The 15,650-nt window shown below is 49.8% G+C and overlaps 2 protein-coding genes across 8 annotated transcripts in view; one reads left to right on the forward strand and one right to left on the reverse strand.

The window, feature by feature from the left end:
• Positions 1-953: 953 nt before the first annotated feature.
• Positions 954-15,650, forward strand: part of ZBTB4 (zinc finger and BTB domain containing 4) — a 33,790-nt gene continuing 19,093 nt past the window's right edge. The window contains exons 1-4 of one of the 7 annotated variants that reach the window (XM_084806795.1): positions 954-1,243; positions 2,258-2,359; positions 5,460-8,098; positions 10,131-15,638. The gene's annotated coding sequence lies outside the window, so the exon portion shown is untranslated. Of the gene's footprint in view, positions 1,244-1,632; positions 8,099-10,130; positions 15,639-15,650 lie in introns of those variants that run through there. The other 6 variants (XM_084806792.1, XM_084806794.1, XM_084806796.1 and 3 more) reach the window with 6 other exon arrangements.
• Positions 10,248-12,670, reverse strand: LOC146343130 (solute carrier family 35 member G3-like). The gene has a single exon (XM_084806816.1). The coding sequence runs from the start codon at positions 12,275-12,277 to the stop codon at positions 11,219-11,221; it is 1,059 nt and encodes a 352-aa protein (XP_084662942.1). The 5' UTR covers positions 12,278-12,670; the 3' UTR covers positions 10,248-11,218.

Raw genomic sequence — 15,650 nt, forward strand, 5'->3', positions numbered from 1 at the left:
GCGACGCGGCAGAGCGGGGCGGCGCTGCGTCCGCTGCCAGGGAGAGGCGAGCGGGAGGGGGCGTGGCTCTGGCAAGCTGAAGAAGAATAGAGGGGCGGCGCCGTAGATGGCGAGAGGGAGAAACCAATTTTGTGACGGGGGGAGGGAAGACAGAACAGACGATTGGTGCTGTATCTCCTTTTCCTGTATATTTTTTTAAATCTTTTTTGCAACTTCAGCCGTTTTTTTTTAAAGTTGCTATTTGATCCTATGCATATTTTCTTGGAAGCAAGTGTCTCTGAGTGCAGTGGTGCTTTTATACCCAAGTAAACGAGTTTGGGATTCCAAATTCTCAATTAGTGCGATAGCTTTATTAGGTCAACCCCCCCCCTCCCGTCACAAAAAATGTGCAAGCTTTGGAGATCTCCAGATCACTTCATCAGGCAAGATATTATAAAAGCGTCTCCCTGAAGAGGAGATCCGGAGATCTCCAAACCTTGCACATTTTCGATGAATCTTTAATTGGCCTAATAAAGGCATTCCACTAATACAGATTTTGGAGTCCTAAACTCGTTTCCTTGTGCATAAGCACCATTGAACTCAGTAACACTTGTTGTTGTTCAGTCGTTAAGTCGTGTCCGACTTGCTTCCAAGCAAACATGCATAGAATCAAACAACGGCATTAAACAAAGAAGAATCCGATTTGAAATTTAATTGTTAGCTTACAGACTCAAAAAGTGTTTATACCCGATCCGAAGTAAGACTCCCTGTTTCAAAATGACTTGCTTCCCAATCACAGCGCATAAAATCTCTACCCCTCTAATCTTAGCTTCTTTTAACTATTTTTCTCCCCCCTCCCTTTGTTAGTGGTGCAGTCTGCAAGAAGAAGGCCGAACCTGGTCACAAGTTCCGGCGGGTTTCGTGAAGTGTTCGACGTAGCTGATTGACTATTCATAAGCCGAGCAAGGCGGGGAAATAAAGCCACCCCTCGAAGTGGGGGTGTGGCTATGTTCCGAAGCTTGCCGAAAATGGCCGAAGGGAGCCGAGGGCGGAGAGCGGGGTTCTTCTCAGAGCCAGCTTTTGTCGAGAGCGAAGACGAGGCAGATGGAACGCTCCGGGGAGTGGCCTTCGAAACCTCGGGCTCGCGTGTTTCACTTGGACGGGAGATGGTGCGCGCCTGCCTGGCCACTCCGCCTAGGAAAGCACGCGGCTTCGCGGCCTACTTCCGGAACGGAGTCGGAAGACTCCTAGAGTAGCCTTGGGGGTACGGAGGGCTAGAATTGAGGGGAGTAACGCGCGGGGGGGTATAGAAACGGTTTGTCTGGCTTAGGCGAAGGACGGCCACGCAGGGGCCATGTTTGAAGTGAGGAGTCCACGGAATTGACGGGGGGGTACAATTATAGGCTGGTTTGGGGGTGGTATTGGTGGTGAGGGAGAGCCTGGCACTTGGGGTTCAAGGTCCTGGTGCCAATGGACGAATTGGGTTTGGGTGTAGAAGGAAACGAGAGAAAAGGACGAATTGTTGGGCTGGGGGCGTAATTTAGAGTGTTTCTTAGGAGGGCGAGGATTGGGGGTTGGGTTGTTTGTGGGGGAGGGAAATACATATTTGGGACCTGAAGTCGGGTGGAGAGGAGGGAAAGAATATCTGGGGGGGAGCTGGAAGTATGGGGGGTTGCAGGCTGAGAAAGAAAACAAATCTTGAGGGGAGGTCCTGGAGAGACATTGGGGCTAAGGATATTCTTAAGTGTCTTAAGAAGATACAAAGTTTGGGGTTGGGGTGAGAGGAGGGTAGGAAGCAGTAAAGGGGCCTGGATTTTGCGGCAGGAAGTGGTATGGGAATCTGCTGCGGGTTGGGGAAGAGATGATATTTTGGAAGCTCAAAGGAAGGCTGAGCTCAGGCGTATAGGAAAGGCCGATTTCTGGCCTGGAAGCTAATTCACGCTTGGGCACTAGGCCTAGGGTTGAGGAGATAAGTGGAGTGAAGTGGATGGGGAATTTACTTCTTCTTTATTTTACACATTTAGACTGCCCAATTCTCTGGACAGTATACAAGTAAATTAAAAACATACAATCCAAAATGATAAGTAGTGATAAACCCAGAATAACACCAGCAGCAAGGGGTAAAAACAATACAGCCCATAAAACCAAAGTTTGGAGTGCTGTGAAATTGGTGGGGAGTGTGTGGAGGCAGGGTGGGGAGGAAAGAATGGTATCAGCCTATGGAGTAAACTTCAGGAGGGACCATAGCTCATTAGTGCAACACATGCTTTGCATATAGGAAGTCTCAGTTCAATTTCTGGCAGTTCCTGTGGGGTTTTCCCTTTTTGTTGGCTCTGGAAAGAATCCTGTCTGAAAACCTGGAGAGCCCCTGCCAGTCGATGTAAGTGATACTGGGCTAGGTGGACCAATGGTTTGACTTCATAAGGCAGCTTCCTATGTTCCTAGGGTTCCTTTGGAAGTAAGGAGGGGTGGTGTTTTGGGGAAAATGTCTGAATAAGGGAGAATTTGGGAGAAAAAAGCTGGGCGTGTGGGAAACAGAAAGGGACCCAAGAACCTTATGACTCCAGTGGTTGGAGAAATTGTGTGGAGGAGGTAATGGCTAAATATTTGAATGGGAATGAGAGGATGTTGTTGGTATAGCTGAGAGAAACTTTCAAAATTCCTAGTAATGGCATCAGATTTATTTAATGTGTTTAAAGATGTATATACATGCAGAGCCTCGGGGATAGTTTACAAGAGCAAGATAAAATGCGCACACAAAATATAACACCATAAAGAAAAATATATTTAAAAGCTCAGAAGGTTAAAAATAGCTTTTGCTCGGTGCCAAAAGAATAACTGTGTTGGTGCCAAGGGAGCTGCTCTGGGGTGGGATTTTAGCGAATGAGGCATCACCACTGAGGAGGGTTTGTGTGGTTGCCGCCTGCCTTTCCTCAGATGGCCAGGGCACCTGGAGGAGAATATCTGAAGATGATAGCTCTGTGCAGGCAGGTATGGGGGCAGGTGTTCCTTTAGGTACTTGGGTCCTAAGTGAGGTACCTGAAGAAGTGCTAGGCTCTGTACAGGGCTGAGAAAATATTTGCGTTCTTTAATGTCAGTTGGAAATTGGCGGGGGGGGGATGTAGGATGGGGTGGGAAACCTGGTACCCTCCAGATGTGTTGAACTACAAGACCCAGAACCCTTGACCATTGGCTGGGGCTTATGGGAGTTGAAGTCCCAAACATCTGGAGGGCACCAGGTTGCATCCACCCCATGACCTACAGCAGGGGTAGGCAAATGTTGGATTACAAGGGAGGGGGAGGAGACAAAGGCTGCTCAGAATGTAGAATGCAGGAAGGTGATGGTAACACCTTCCATTTTCAAAAGGTGCTACAAGAGTTTGCTTTTGGTGCAACGGACAAACACAGCTGACCCTCTGAAGTACTTACCATTCACTTGCAGACTTGCACTTTTTTTATTTGGAATAACTGCCCTTCCCTGACCTTATACTTGCTTTTAATTCACGTTAGGGTCCTTAAGCCTGCATTGAAAGGATAGAGGAGCACTTCCTTTCCTCTGTATATTATATCATTCTTCAATCCCTCCTGAAGAATACAGTGGGGTACCCAAAAGATATTACCTGTAGATTAGTTACCCCTTAAGTCAGGGATGCACAAACTTTTTGGCCTTGAGATTCTCTCGAGCAAGAGAATCCCTTCCCTTATTTCTCGAGCAAGAGAATCCCTTCCCTTATTTCTGATCTTTCATCAGAAAATTCCTGAGATTTCTCCTAGCACAGGAAACCCCAGGCAGTGCCCCTGCAGCAGACGCAGGGGTGGCAGGTGTCTGATAGGCTGCCAGAAATTGCTTGGGCGTACACTTTTTGCACCCCTGCCTTAAGTGATCCTGAGTGTGTTACCCAGGATAGGGAAAAAATGGACAGGTTGAAATAAGCTGATTTTGAAGGGTAGCAAGGTGGCTTAGACACCCAGGAGGGAGTGTGGCGGTCAGGGGAAAATTGGAAGGCTTGGGACAGGACTGGGAGCTGGGGTTGTTTTGAATGCATGGGGTCTAGAAAGGTCTGAAGACGAGTGCAGAGGTTGTTGGGGGGTGGAACTAGAATAGAAATCTTGTTTGGCCTCTAGCTGGGGAAGGGGCTATGTCTCTCTGGAAAAGTGGAAGCCTTTTGCATGGGGGGCGGGGTTCTAAGGAAACTGATGGGTCTTTATGATGATGGCTGGAAACCGAGTTGGCCTCCTACTCCCTTGTTGGCAGCTGCTTGTGCTTGCTGTAGCCCACTAGATGGCGGGAGTGCACCACTTAACCTGCATGCTATGTTTTCAGTCACCCCATCCAGACTGGGACTGGAGCCAGCAAAACTGATGCTGGAAATGGCTGCAAGGCCTTGGGACTGCCTCAGCCAAACGGGCTGGGCTTCCCTCTGTCCTCAACTGAGTGGCGCAGGCATCCCTTTCTTTTCTTTCAGGCTGCCTTTGCTCGATGCTGGGAACCCCTTGGCTGGCATTGTGTCTGGTGCCAGCGGAGGGGTGCTAAGTTTGTGGGGAGGAAAAAAGGAAAAGTAATGGGGGATGTGGATTGCAGGAGCCGATGAAGGGTTGGGGGAGAACTCTGAGAAGAGCAAGTGTATAAATGTTGGTTGGGATTTGGGGGGTACTTAAACACTTATATAAAATAAAAAATAATTCTGTTGGAGCCGATTTGTGGATGTCATGTGGATGGTGGTAGGGATAAGCACCTGAGAGAAGATACAGTAAAAATGCAAGCTACTGTGAGGCTCTGGAAGTTGAATTCTAACCCCTAGGTCTAGCCAGTTGCCTTCCTGAAAGCCCCTCAAAGTGATGCAGTCAGCGTACTTTCTGTGGCGGCCCCCTGCCCTGTTGCCTGACTTTGGCCCCTGAACTTAAAGGATCGCTCAAGGACCCTAAAGGATCATGACCCTGTCTTTGCCCCACCCCCACCTCGTTTTCCTCTTGAGTAAGTTTTGTTGTGTGAAGTCTTCCATTCTCCTGGGGAGCACATCTGATTTAGGCTCATAAATACAAATTCCATCTGGTTGTCAGGGACATCTGATGCCTTAAAGTGTCTCTGATTACATTTGCATTTTAATGAGCTGCTGAGAAGAGGTGCTTGGAGTATAAGAGCCTCTTTGTGGGGTTCCTGCAGTGGCAATGCCTGTTCCCCATTCCTCCTCTTCCCCCCTACCCCTTTATGTTGAAATTTGTTTTATAATCAGATATGTTTAATAAATGGCCTTTCTATATTGATTTAATTCTCTTGCAGTATTTTTGCTTCAAGGGCTGGGTGCTTACTGACGGGCTCCCTTAAAGCGCCATCCATCTTCACAGCCGTTACTAAAAAGGCTTTGAGCTTTCTAGTCCTCACGAGGGAAAACATTATGAGACTGTGATAGTGATTTGAAAAGGACTGGGGGAAATGCAAGGCAACTAGAAAGCTTTAGTTTCTGTGTTTTGTTTTCCAGATCTGAGCTGCTGAGTCATGACTTTGGAATTTAGAAATATCAGCACTTGTGGTCAGCTCAGCTGGTAAAAGGGGGACTGTTTGCACTGTGCAACCTGCCAGGAATTGTCTCTTAAAACTGGAAAAACCACAAAAGATTTGTGGTGCATTATGTTCTTCCTCAAGGCCTGCATAGGCTGGTGCGCTAACTCTCAAGCAACTGAAGACCGAAGGGAACTCTTGGTGGGCCACCTCCTTCACTCTGCAGGGGCCTCTGAACAGGGGATCTCTCGGACAGACAGCTGAAGTGCTCCTAGAGGCTGATGCTGCAGAGAGGCCAAGAGCGTCAGCTGGGAGCTCCTTGGTTTGATCCTTGCTAGGATGGGAATGGGGAACCTCAAGCCCCGGGGGCCATATCTGGCCTTCCTGGGTCCCGAGAAGGGCACCCCCCCCCCAGCCATTCTAAAAGTTTGAAATGCCTCTCCATATGCTTAGTTACTGGCAGTATAAGCTTTACACTACAACATGCTTGTATTTCTTAATATTTTGGCCCCACCCTTTTTGCCTTTGGCCCCACCCACCACTGGAATGTGGCTTCCAAGAGCTCCGAAAATGAATTCGGCCCCGGACTAAAAGAGGGCTCCCACCCCTGCCTTAGGCAAACTATGCCTCTTGACCTCTGTTCCCTGTCTGTAATACTGGGAGGATGACACTGGCCTGCTTCACAGGACTAATGTGAGCATTGCTGACATTGCTTTAAAGCACTCTGAAGTGTGACACGGTAGGATTGCTTATCCTGTTTCAGGTGCATTTTGTTCTGTGAAAATGGGAAGTACTCAGTCATGAAGGGGCTATAAAGGAAAGGCAGTGCATGTTACAACTGAGGCACTACCCCTGCTTCAAGGATCCAAATGAAGATGGATTGCTCCCTTCAGTGTGTGTGTGTGTGTGTATATATATATATATATATAGAAGGGGGCTGTTCTTAACATACAGATCTCTTGGGCTGGGTCGTGAATGGCTGCCTGGAGGCCAGAGTTTGCTCATGCAGTACTTCTAACTGAATCTATCCAACCCTGGTGCTCTTGGCCATGATTGGCACTGCCTTTCCAGGGCCTTAGGCTATGGTCTCTCTTTTGGTTGGGCTAATAGAGATGATTAAAATGGCCATCTGTGTAAAAAGATCATCCAGAAAGATAACAGTAACTCCTGGCAGCTTGCCTTGGGGGAGGGCATTCCAGATTTGTGGTTCCCCCTCTGTCCTCATCACCTGCCCCACTCTGAAGTCCTTGGGATCTGAAGAAGAACCCCTGAAGGTGATCTTAATAGCTGGCCAGATTTGGTGGGAGAAGACAGTCCTGGAGGTATCTTGGTCCTGTGTTGGTAGGGCTTTGAAGGGTAAAGCCCAGCGCTTTGAATTTCTCAGAGAGAGAGAGAGAGAGAGAGACTGGGAGCCAGTGCAGTTGTGTTAAGAGTGGCTAGAGATGCTCCATACATCTTGCTTCCTAATGAGCAATCTAGCTGCTGTATTTCGCACTGACTGAACCTCTTGAGCGGTCATCAAATATGGCTTGCAGCCTGGGACGGCATCCCTCATTCTTCAAGTTCAGGGGTGTTGAACCTTTTTCAGCCCGAGGGCAGAATTCAGTGTTGGAGAAGCCCTTGGGGGCTGTGCCCCAGTGGTGGGCAGGGCCAAAGGCAAAAGAGATGGGATCAAAACGCCAGCGTATTTAGTGTAAAGCTCTTGCTGCCAGTAATGAGGCCTTGGAGGAGGCATTTCACCCTTTTACAGTGGGGTGGGGGCCTGAGTTCCAACACCCCTGTTTCAGGTGGAGTGCTGTATTGCCAGAAGAGGATGAATGCTGCCTCCTGAGTCACATGGAGATGCCAGTGACTGTGTCTCTAATGTCCCAGGTTCAAAGCATGAGCTCTCACAGAGTGCTCTTGTCTACAAGGCCACTAACAACTGGGAGACAGAATGAGGAGTGGGATGGAGTCTTGAGTAACCTCGGAGGGGCAGGAAAGTTGAATTAAGGCTGGTCCAGAAAACACCTTGCTGGAAAAAAATTGTTACCTTGAGGGGAGATACGAAGGAGAAAGGAGCAGCAGCTGACAGGAGCAGGGAGGCAAGTCTAGAGAGCAGCATGGCAGAAGAGCGAGTGATAAGAATGCAAGGAGGAGACTAGCCGGAGCAGCGAGAAGGGCTGCAAGGAGACTCGAGGGAAGAGGAAGGACTAGGACCTCAAAATCAGTCCGGAGTGTGATCGTGTAAGGCAAGTGCAAGGACTTGGGGGGAGACACTTGGCCTGAGCATACCACACTCCACCCACGGCTTAATAACCGAACGCTTTGCAGGACACCGAAGGCAAGAGGCGGAAATGCAAGCGAGCACAACACATGAGTGTTTGCTGTGAACTTTCTAGGCCGCTGCCTCGTCTGTGCATGCGAGGAGCCCTTCCTGTCTGGTAAGTTCTGCAGCCAGCAAGCCGCCAGAGGGCAGAATGGCGGCAAGGCACGGCCAGATCCCTTTCCACACAGCTTCCGCCATGCAAAGCAGACCCTCCTTGGCTCTCTCCTAAGAATCAGCCTTAAAAACAGACCGAAGGCAGGGCTTGCAATCGCTTTTAACGGAAACTGCGTGGATCGTGCTGCGTGGCACAGGTGACGCTTTGTCTTCTCTCTCTGGGATGCTTGGGGGGAGGGACTCCTCGGGGGGGGGGGTGGGTTCTGCTGTAAAAACAAACCAGAGCAATCTTTCAGATTCTCCAAAGCTGGCATCTAATTTTATTTTTTGCCAACCATGTTGGCAGGGATTTGCTTCCAGCATTCTTACACTTGACTTGTTTGTGTTCAGGTTTTCGCAGATAAGCACACATGGAGGGAGTAAGCAAACAAAAGGCCTCCAAAGTTGCACATTGCGTGATCCCTCATGAATTGGGTGGAATTGCCTTGAACCAGTTCTCTTCTTAACCTGCTAAACCAGTCTTTCCCAACCTGGTGCCTTCCAGATATGTTGGACTACACCTCCCAGCATCCCCCAGCCAGGATGGTGGGAGTTGTACTCCAACAAATCTGGAGGGTACCAGGTTGGGGAAGGCTGCACTAGATAGAATGAACAGTGGCAGGAAAGGCAAAATGGGAGTAGGAGGACAGACCCACATCTGTTATGGCGGCTGTACATGGGTGTTAATACAAATGCCTGCCTCCCGTACTTCTGATTTACCGGGGGAGGGGGATACGTGGCCCAGTTAGAAATGCTGTGCAATGTATCCTGCAAACATAGCTTCTGGTGTTTCCTATTGTACAGCGCTGTGGTTAGAAACGGGAGACCTGGGTTCAGATCCTACTTGGTGATAAAGCGTGCGGTGTGGCCTTGAGCAGGGTTGTTGACAATCAGCCAACTTGTTTTTTTCGGGGTGGGGGGGTTGGCAGAACATAGACTGCAGTCCCTAGTGCACCACTCTGGTTGTTTTGTAGTGTCCTGAGTCACATATGCTGGTGGTTGGGATTCTTGCAGAGCGTGTTCGACCCTAGTTTGATCCAGCTTCAGCCAATGGAATTACATATGCCCTAACATAACTGTTCAGAACCTGAGTATGCTGTCTTGCCTCAGAAACATAAAATGCAGTAGGAACAAAGGAAGCTGCCTTATATCGAATCAGACCATTGGCTTGTTTAGCTCAGCATTGCCTACCCACGCTATCAGGCAGTGGCTCCCCAGGCTTTCATAATGAAGTCTTTTCCAGCTCAAGCTGGAAATGCCGGGGATTAAACCTGGGTAAAGCACGTTCCCTACCACTGATCTATGGTCCCACATGGGTGGACTTTGGGTATTAAGAAAGACCACCAGAGGATGGCAGGCAGCTCGCCTCTCCCATGCAGGCCAGGAACCAAATGTTAGCCACCCTTGGGGGTTTATATTATTACTAGAGCCTGATACTATGAAGTGGATCCTTAGAGGGCACTCTTGTACCTTCTCCCGCAATATATTTTTTTAAGTCTATATGAAAAAGTGTTCATGAAGAACACTTTGAAGGACTGCTGTGATAAGCTGGAAGAGTTCTCTCCCCCCTGCCACCCACCCCTTATGGGATAAGTGGTACCTGTATGTCAGTGTCCAGTTTCCCTGCTCCATCAGATAGGTTCTCATTCTGCTCTACTGTTCTATTCACTTACCTTAGCCTCCCTACTTGTTGCCCTTCAACATAGCTGTTTTAAGCTATGCTGGCTCCACCACTTAAGAGGAGTTCTAAATTCAGTTCTCCCCCCCCCCCAGCCCTTAAACAAATACTTTTTCCCCCAAGACTCCCACTTAAGGGATCGAATTTCTTCCTCAGCATTCCCTCCCAAGACCCATTAGCCATGCTGCAAAAATGCCTACTGGTCAGCTAGTTGCTTGCCATGTTTGGGGGCGGGGGCATGTATGTATCCCAGCAGGAGCTGGAGCACAGGCAAAAATAGTGCCTGCATGTTACCCTTCACCCCACCTCTTTCCAGTGGTGGCAGCTTTTGGGGTGATGATTTGTATGCTCCTAAGCACATACACATTCAACTATCCTGTCTTTAAAAATGAACAGTTAAAAGAAATTGGAAAAGGAAACCCCAACCCAGCTAGAAGATACAAATGGCATGTATGAAAATGTCCTTCAGTTCTATAATATCTTAATGCATACTGCAGTTTTGCTTCTTACAGAATTTGAAGGTCTTATGCACAGGATTCCAGTTATTTTGTCCACGTGGCTGGAGGCAGTCACTTGAACCCAAGACCTTGGCAACTTCCTCCCTCTTGAGAACACTTTTTGGAAACAGAATGTCACTCTGTCTGTGGGAGACTAGCCCAGTTCAGGATCCTCACTTCATTGCATCCCAGCACTTCTTTCTTTCACTCAGCCCAGTTTGGGTCTCCCCAGTAGCCACTGCCTCCTCACCCTCCCCCCAAACCAAAAAAACAATCTGAGAATGTGAAGTCCACCATCTTCTGGTTTCTGTTGAGGCAGGGCCTAGGAGAAGCCTCACCTCTGTCGACACGGTGACATGGAGGTGTCCCTCTTTTTGCTCATCTGATTTTTCTCTGTCAAAAATGGTTCCATCAGCAGGTCTTAACACTGTTATCTTGCACTTTGAGAAGGGTGATGTATGTCAAATGAACGTGCAACGCGGATGTCCTATTTCCTGCCTTGGTGTTGCAGCTGGTTTGAAGGAGAAGGATGGTTCTCTTGCACCCTCAGGGACATGCTGTCAAAGGGCTTGGCAAAATGGCACCCTGATCCCCTGAAGCAGCTTTTTGGGGATTTTGGGGGATGGTTGACAAGGAGGCCTATCTCCTGCATCTTTCAGAGGTAGGGTGGATGCCTGCTATCTGCTTGGCCGTTGGGCCTCCGGATCCATGCCTAGGGATTTCCATGGTCCCTTCTGAATCCATGACCCACAGTGAAGGTTTGTCAGGAGTAGGAGACAGCTATGGCAATAGCTGTGCTGATTAAGTATTGACCTTTTAAAATCCCTGTATCGGGGGACTGTCTGAAAACGCAGGCTTTATACAAGACTCCACGTAGATGGCCTGGAGACTATTGCCATCTCCCACTTGCCAGAAGTCTCCACCAACGGCTTGCCTTCTGCTCTGCCAGGCCCAGACAATGGCAGCTGGGGAGGGGCTTACCAGCTGCCACACCCTCTGCAGATGGTAATTCTGACGCTCCCTGCTTGCAGCCCCTCCTGGAGGTTCTTTTTTCAGAGGTCCTGTCTTGTGTAACTTCTGCTCCTACTGGCTCTGCTTCTTGGCTATTGGGTCCCCTTGAGGTGTGCGATCACTTCTTCGTCGTCCTCAGCAGCATCGCAGCTGATATTTTGGGCTGTGATGATGGCAATGCTTCCGAGGATGACGCCTGCCCCCATGATGTCAAAGGGCGTGACGGCCTCGCGCAAGACATAGTACTGGACGGCCAGGGTCACTACCACCTCGGAGTGCAAGACAGCGCACACCAGTGCTGGATGCGCTTTTGTCACAGCATAGCTGGCGCACAGAAAGGAGACCAAGGCGAGGAAGGTGATGGCCACCACACAAGTCCAGGTCAAGGGATCCAGGGGCATCACTGGATCCTGCAGGAGGAACATGGCTGGAGAGCACAGCAGGCTTCCCACCGCTCCAAACAGGAAGGCCACTGTCACCAGCTTGGCTGGGAAGTTCAGAGCTCTGAAGATGACCAGCCCCAAAGCCAAGGCCATCCCTCCCAGGCAGGCCAGGACATACCCAAAGGTGTCATAAAGCTGGGTGCTCTTGTCCAAGTTTAGCAGGTCTGGGACCACCATGATGATTAAGCCCAGCGTGCTGCCCACCAGCCCGAACCAGTCGTAGCCAGTCAAGCGGCCATTTTCAATGCACAGCGCCAGCAAGACAGAGCAGATGGTGGAGGAGCCCTTGCGGACTGTGGCTGCGTTGCCGCTGGGGACCACCATGAAGGAGCTGTAGGCGCAGCCGATGGAGATGACATTGATGGAGGCATGCAGCAGGGTGCGCTGGCGGGCCTCTGGGGGCCCAAAGCAAGGCGCTTTCTGGCAGCGGAGGTAGCAGGCAAAGAGCAGGTGCAGCACACACCGGAACAGGAGGATCTCCAGGGAAGGGATGCCCGAGGCCTCGTTGGCCATCCGTGTGAATGGGGCAACAAAACCGGCTGGCACGCCGCCCCCCAGGAGAGCCACCAGCAGCCCCTTCATGCTCTCCGACAGGCGGTAGCGGTTCCAGGCTGGCCGGCGGGGAGGTGGTGGGGAGCAGGGAGGGGAAAAGCGTAACAGATCTGCCACGGTCCATGCCGCCGCTCTTCCAGGAGGGTCAGATGACATTGGGGGCTCCTTGGGGGTGTGCGTGTAGGTCCGGCGCAGAAGGATCACAAGCACCTGCCAAATTGCACTGCAACCTGTTGGAAAGGATGGAGGAGATAAATGGGTTGCAAGCTAGGAATTTGTCTGGCTACCTTTGTGAGCACTGAAGAGCTGGAGATCTACGTTCAGGTCACAGCTCTGCCCCTGATTTTGTTGCAGCCTTGGGCAAATCGCTCGCACTCTCTCCCTCAGCCTCAGGGCCCCATTCCTAAAATGGGCAATAAAAGTAGCTTGCCTCAGAGGACTGTTGTGAAGCTGAATGTACAGCAAATGAAATACATTGAGTAGTGCTGTGTAAACGGTAGGGCTGTGCATGCTCTGCTCTAAACAAATAAATTGGTATTTTGGACTGACAGAAGCTGAACCTAGTGGTCTGCATAAACCATGCATGCGAAGGAGCAGTGCATGTGTTGGCTCAATTTGTATTGTTTTTTCTAGGTAGTGGCATGAGGAAACAGCTACTTGTATCTCCCCACAAGCCCCCAAGCAGGAAGTCCATTTCCTCTTGCTTTCCTGTACCTTCTCTTAGCAGGCATTACCCATATACTTTCAAGTCTGTCTTTGTACTTTAAGGACTAGAAACTGGATGGATAGATGGATGAAAGCTTGGGCTCTTAGGATGGTGAATCCTACAGCTAATACCAAATGCTATGCATGTGCTAGGATCACACAATTTGACCATCTGTGCGTCTGCCTAAGATCCATCAGTTCTTCCTTTGTAACCTGTTTCTTCATTGCCTCCTGTGCTGCTTTCCATTTTGCTCCTTCATATATGTTGTATTCCTCCTATTGCTATAGATGAGATGAAGACTGGATTTCATTAGATATCCTGCACTTCTTGTTGAAATGTGCGCTATAGTTCTTAAGCCCATGTTACAGATGGAAAACTGGCTTAAAGACAGGGTGACAGATTTGCCCATGGCCATCCCAGTGCGTTCACACATAGCTGGGATTTAATCCCTGGGTTCCTAGATTTAGGTTCAACAGAAGTCCCCCCCCCCCACTCACACTCTTGTGTCACACACACTCTCTCTCTTTCCCCCCCTCCCTCTCCCCTTTAGCCAGTGTTTGTTGATGTCAGGGCATCTGTGTTCTATGCCCTGATTCTAGAAGGGAGTGTAGTGTAGTGGGTTAGGATGGGGGCCACAAAGAAAAGTGGAGAAATAGAATGCCCAGGATCTTCTCTCCATGGTTTTGGGGAGGGAAGGAGTTAATAATTGAAGACCCACCTCAGACCCTTGCTTGTCTCTACAGCTACCCTACAAACACCTCCTCAACAGTCTAGGCCAGCTCCCTTGCCTGGGAGAAATTGTGATGTCATTCTGTATACGTGCATCTCTGTGACATCACATCTTAGGGAGCTGGCTGGGGGCTGTTGAGTGTTATAGTCTTAATACATCTGGAGGGCATCAGATTGCGGAAGGCTGGTTTAGAGAGTTTAAAAAACAAAATAACAGGAAGTGCAGTACTGAAATCTGGAGAGTTAATGCCCATGCTGTCTAAAAATATTACCAGCAACTCACGTCCTTCAATTACACTATTGGGGGGGATTCTTAGCCTAGTGCAGTATAAACATTTAAAGTCTGAAATTTATGTGCAGCCTGCCCTGTTCTGATGAGGTCAAGGTGGTTAGGAACAGTGTTCAAAATGACATCCACAGAGCCAATGGAATAAAATACTTAGTGGTAGCTATTATAGGATGTTCTTGTAATAATTTGTTTATTTACAGATGTGCAGGTTGAGTAATCATCAGTGGGGTGGCTAGAAGCAGGCACAGGTAGGCAGTGCTAGTTCTTTCAAAGCAACTTTAACATGCTGACATTCCCCCACCCCCTGGAATTGCGTTTCTTCAGAAACTGCTTGGCAGTGGTTTCTCCTGCCCCCACCCTGCAGATGAGTGTGAGGCAAGGTGGCCTTTGACAAAAATTGCTGGTTAGCATCCATTGGTCCACAGCAATGACCAGCCAGAACCAAAGCCACACTGCGCTTCAGTAATAGGGTAGCAAAGCTATAATGTTCCAAGTTGAATTACCCTGTACCTGCTTAAGAGCAGCTACGGAAAATCAGCCTAAATATGCAGGCTCAGACTTTGGCACGTCTCTGGGGTGTGTGTGTGTGTATGTATGTATGTATTGCAATGATTCTCTGCTCTTCCCTAGAATTCCATGGGGGAGCCATGGTAGCAAACCTGGTTCAAGTGCCTCATGTGAGACAACAGCATGCTTCTGCTGTACTTTATCCTATGTTCCCTTGTGGTTGGGTTATTTGGGGGCTCACCTTAGCTGTGCATTCCATTTCCCCACAGCTTTCTTCTCACTGTTATGCTGAGACCAGTCTGATCCATTGCGCATTTATTTTGAAGGTTACAGCCATGACTTAATGTGCTCCAGCCAGCAAGCCTAGAATCTGTGCTGCTACACCTGGACCATGTGATAACCACTGTCCATTGAACATGTGCAGAGTGCCTTTCACTGCCCCAACTACAGCTGTCTTAAGACACATCTGGTATAAGGAAGAAGTGTTCCCATATGAATCTGTGCTTGAGGGAAGACTTTGAACCCTAGAACTTTCTTTTACAATGAAATGGGAACACTTAATGTTAGATTTTATATAATGTAATGTTAGATTTTATATACACGTGTGTGCGTGCGCGCACACACATATAGAGATCTACTCATTGGTAAGATCCATTGAGTTCAATGGGGCTTAGAGTGCACCAGCGCAGCATTCCACTGCAGAACGTGTGGCCCTGAACTTGGGGGTCCGTCTTCATTAATTACATAATTACCCTTCCTGTGCATACTGAGCCCCATTTACAGGAGCCATTTTTCTAAAACACCGGTTTAGGAGCCCCGCATCTCACAAGAGAGGGCAAAGACACTGCACCTGCTGCGAGGCAGCCATCCCTCGGCTTACCCTCCGCGCTGTCAGGCAAGTGACACGGGCTGCCTGGCGTAACGCGGGATGCGCGAGCGCGCGTGTTCGCCCCCCCGCTCTCCTTCCTAATCCGGGGTTGCGTGCGCGGCGCAGCAACTCCGAATTGACGGGCTCGGGGCGGCGGGCGCGTCCCGAGGCGCGCTTGGAGCGGGGCGCAATTGCGTGCAGCGGCGGGGTTGAGCCGCTCCGACTCGGAGCCTGGGAGCGATGATGTCAGAGGGGGCGGCGGCGGCGGCGGCTACAGCAGCGGCGAGGCTGGGCTGGAGGAGCGAGCGCAGAGGGAGAGGCGCCCCGTGCCAAGCAGGCTGCGAGCATGAATGGCGGGGCGAGAAGACTCCATCTTGGGCTGCCCCCGCCAGGCACTGGCCGCGCCGCCGACACGCAGGTAGGCGCCCCC

Source organism: Heloderma suspectum, chromosome 6 (assembly GCF_057233095.1).
Source record: "Heloderma suspectum isolate Gila_16-S chromosome 6, 16-S_ref, whole genome shotgun sequence".
NCBI lineage: Eukaryota > Metazoa > Chordata > Lepidosauria > Squamata > Helodermatidae > Heloderma > Heloderma suspectum.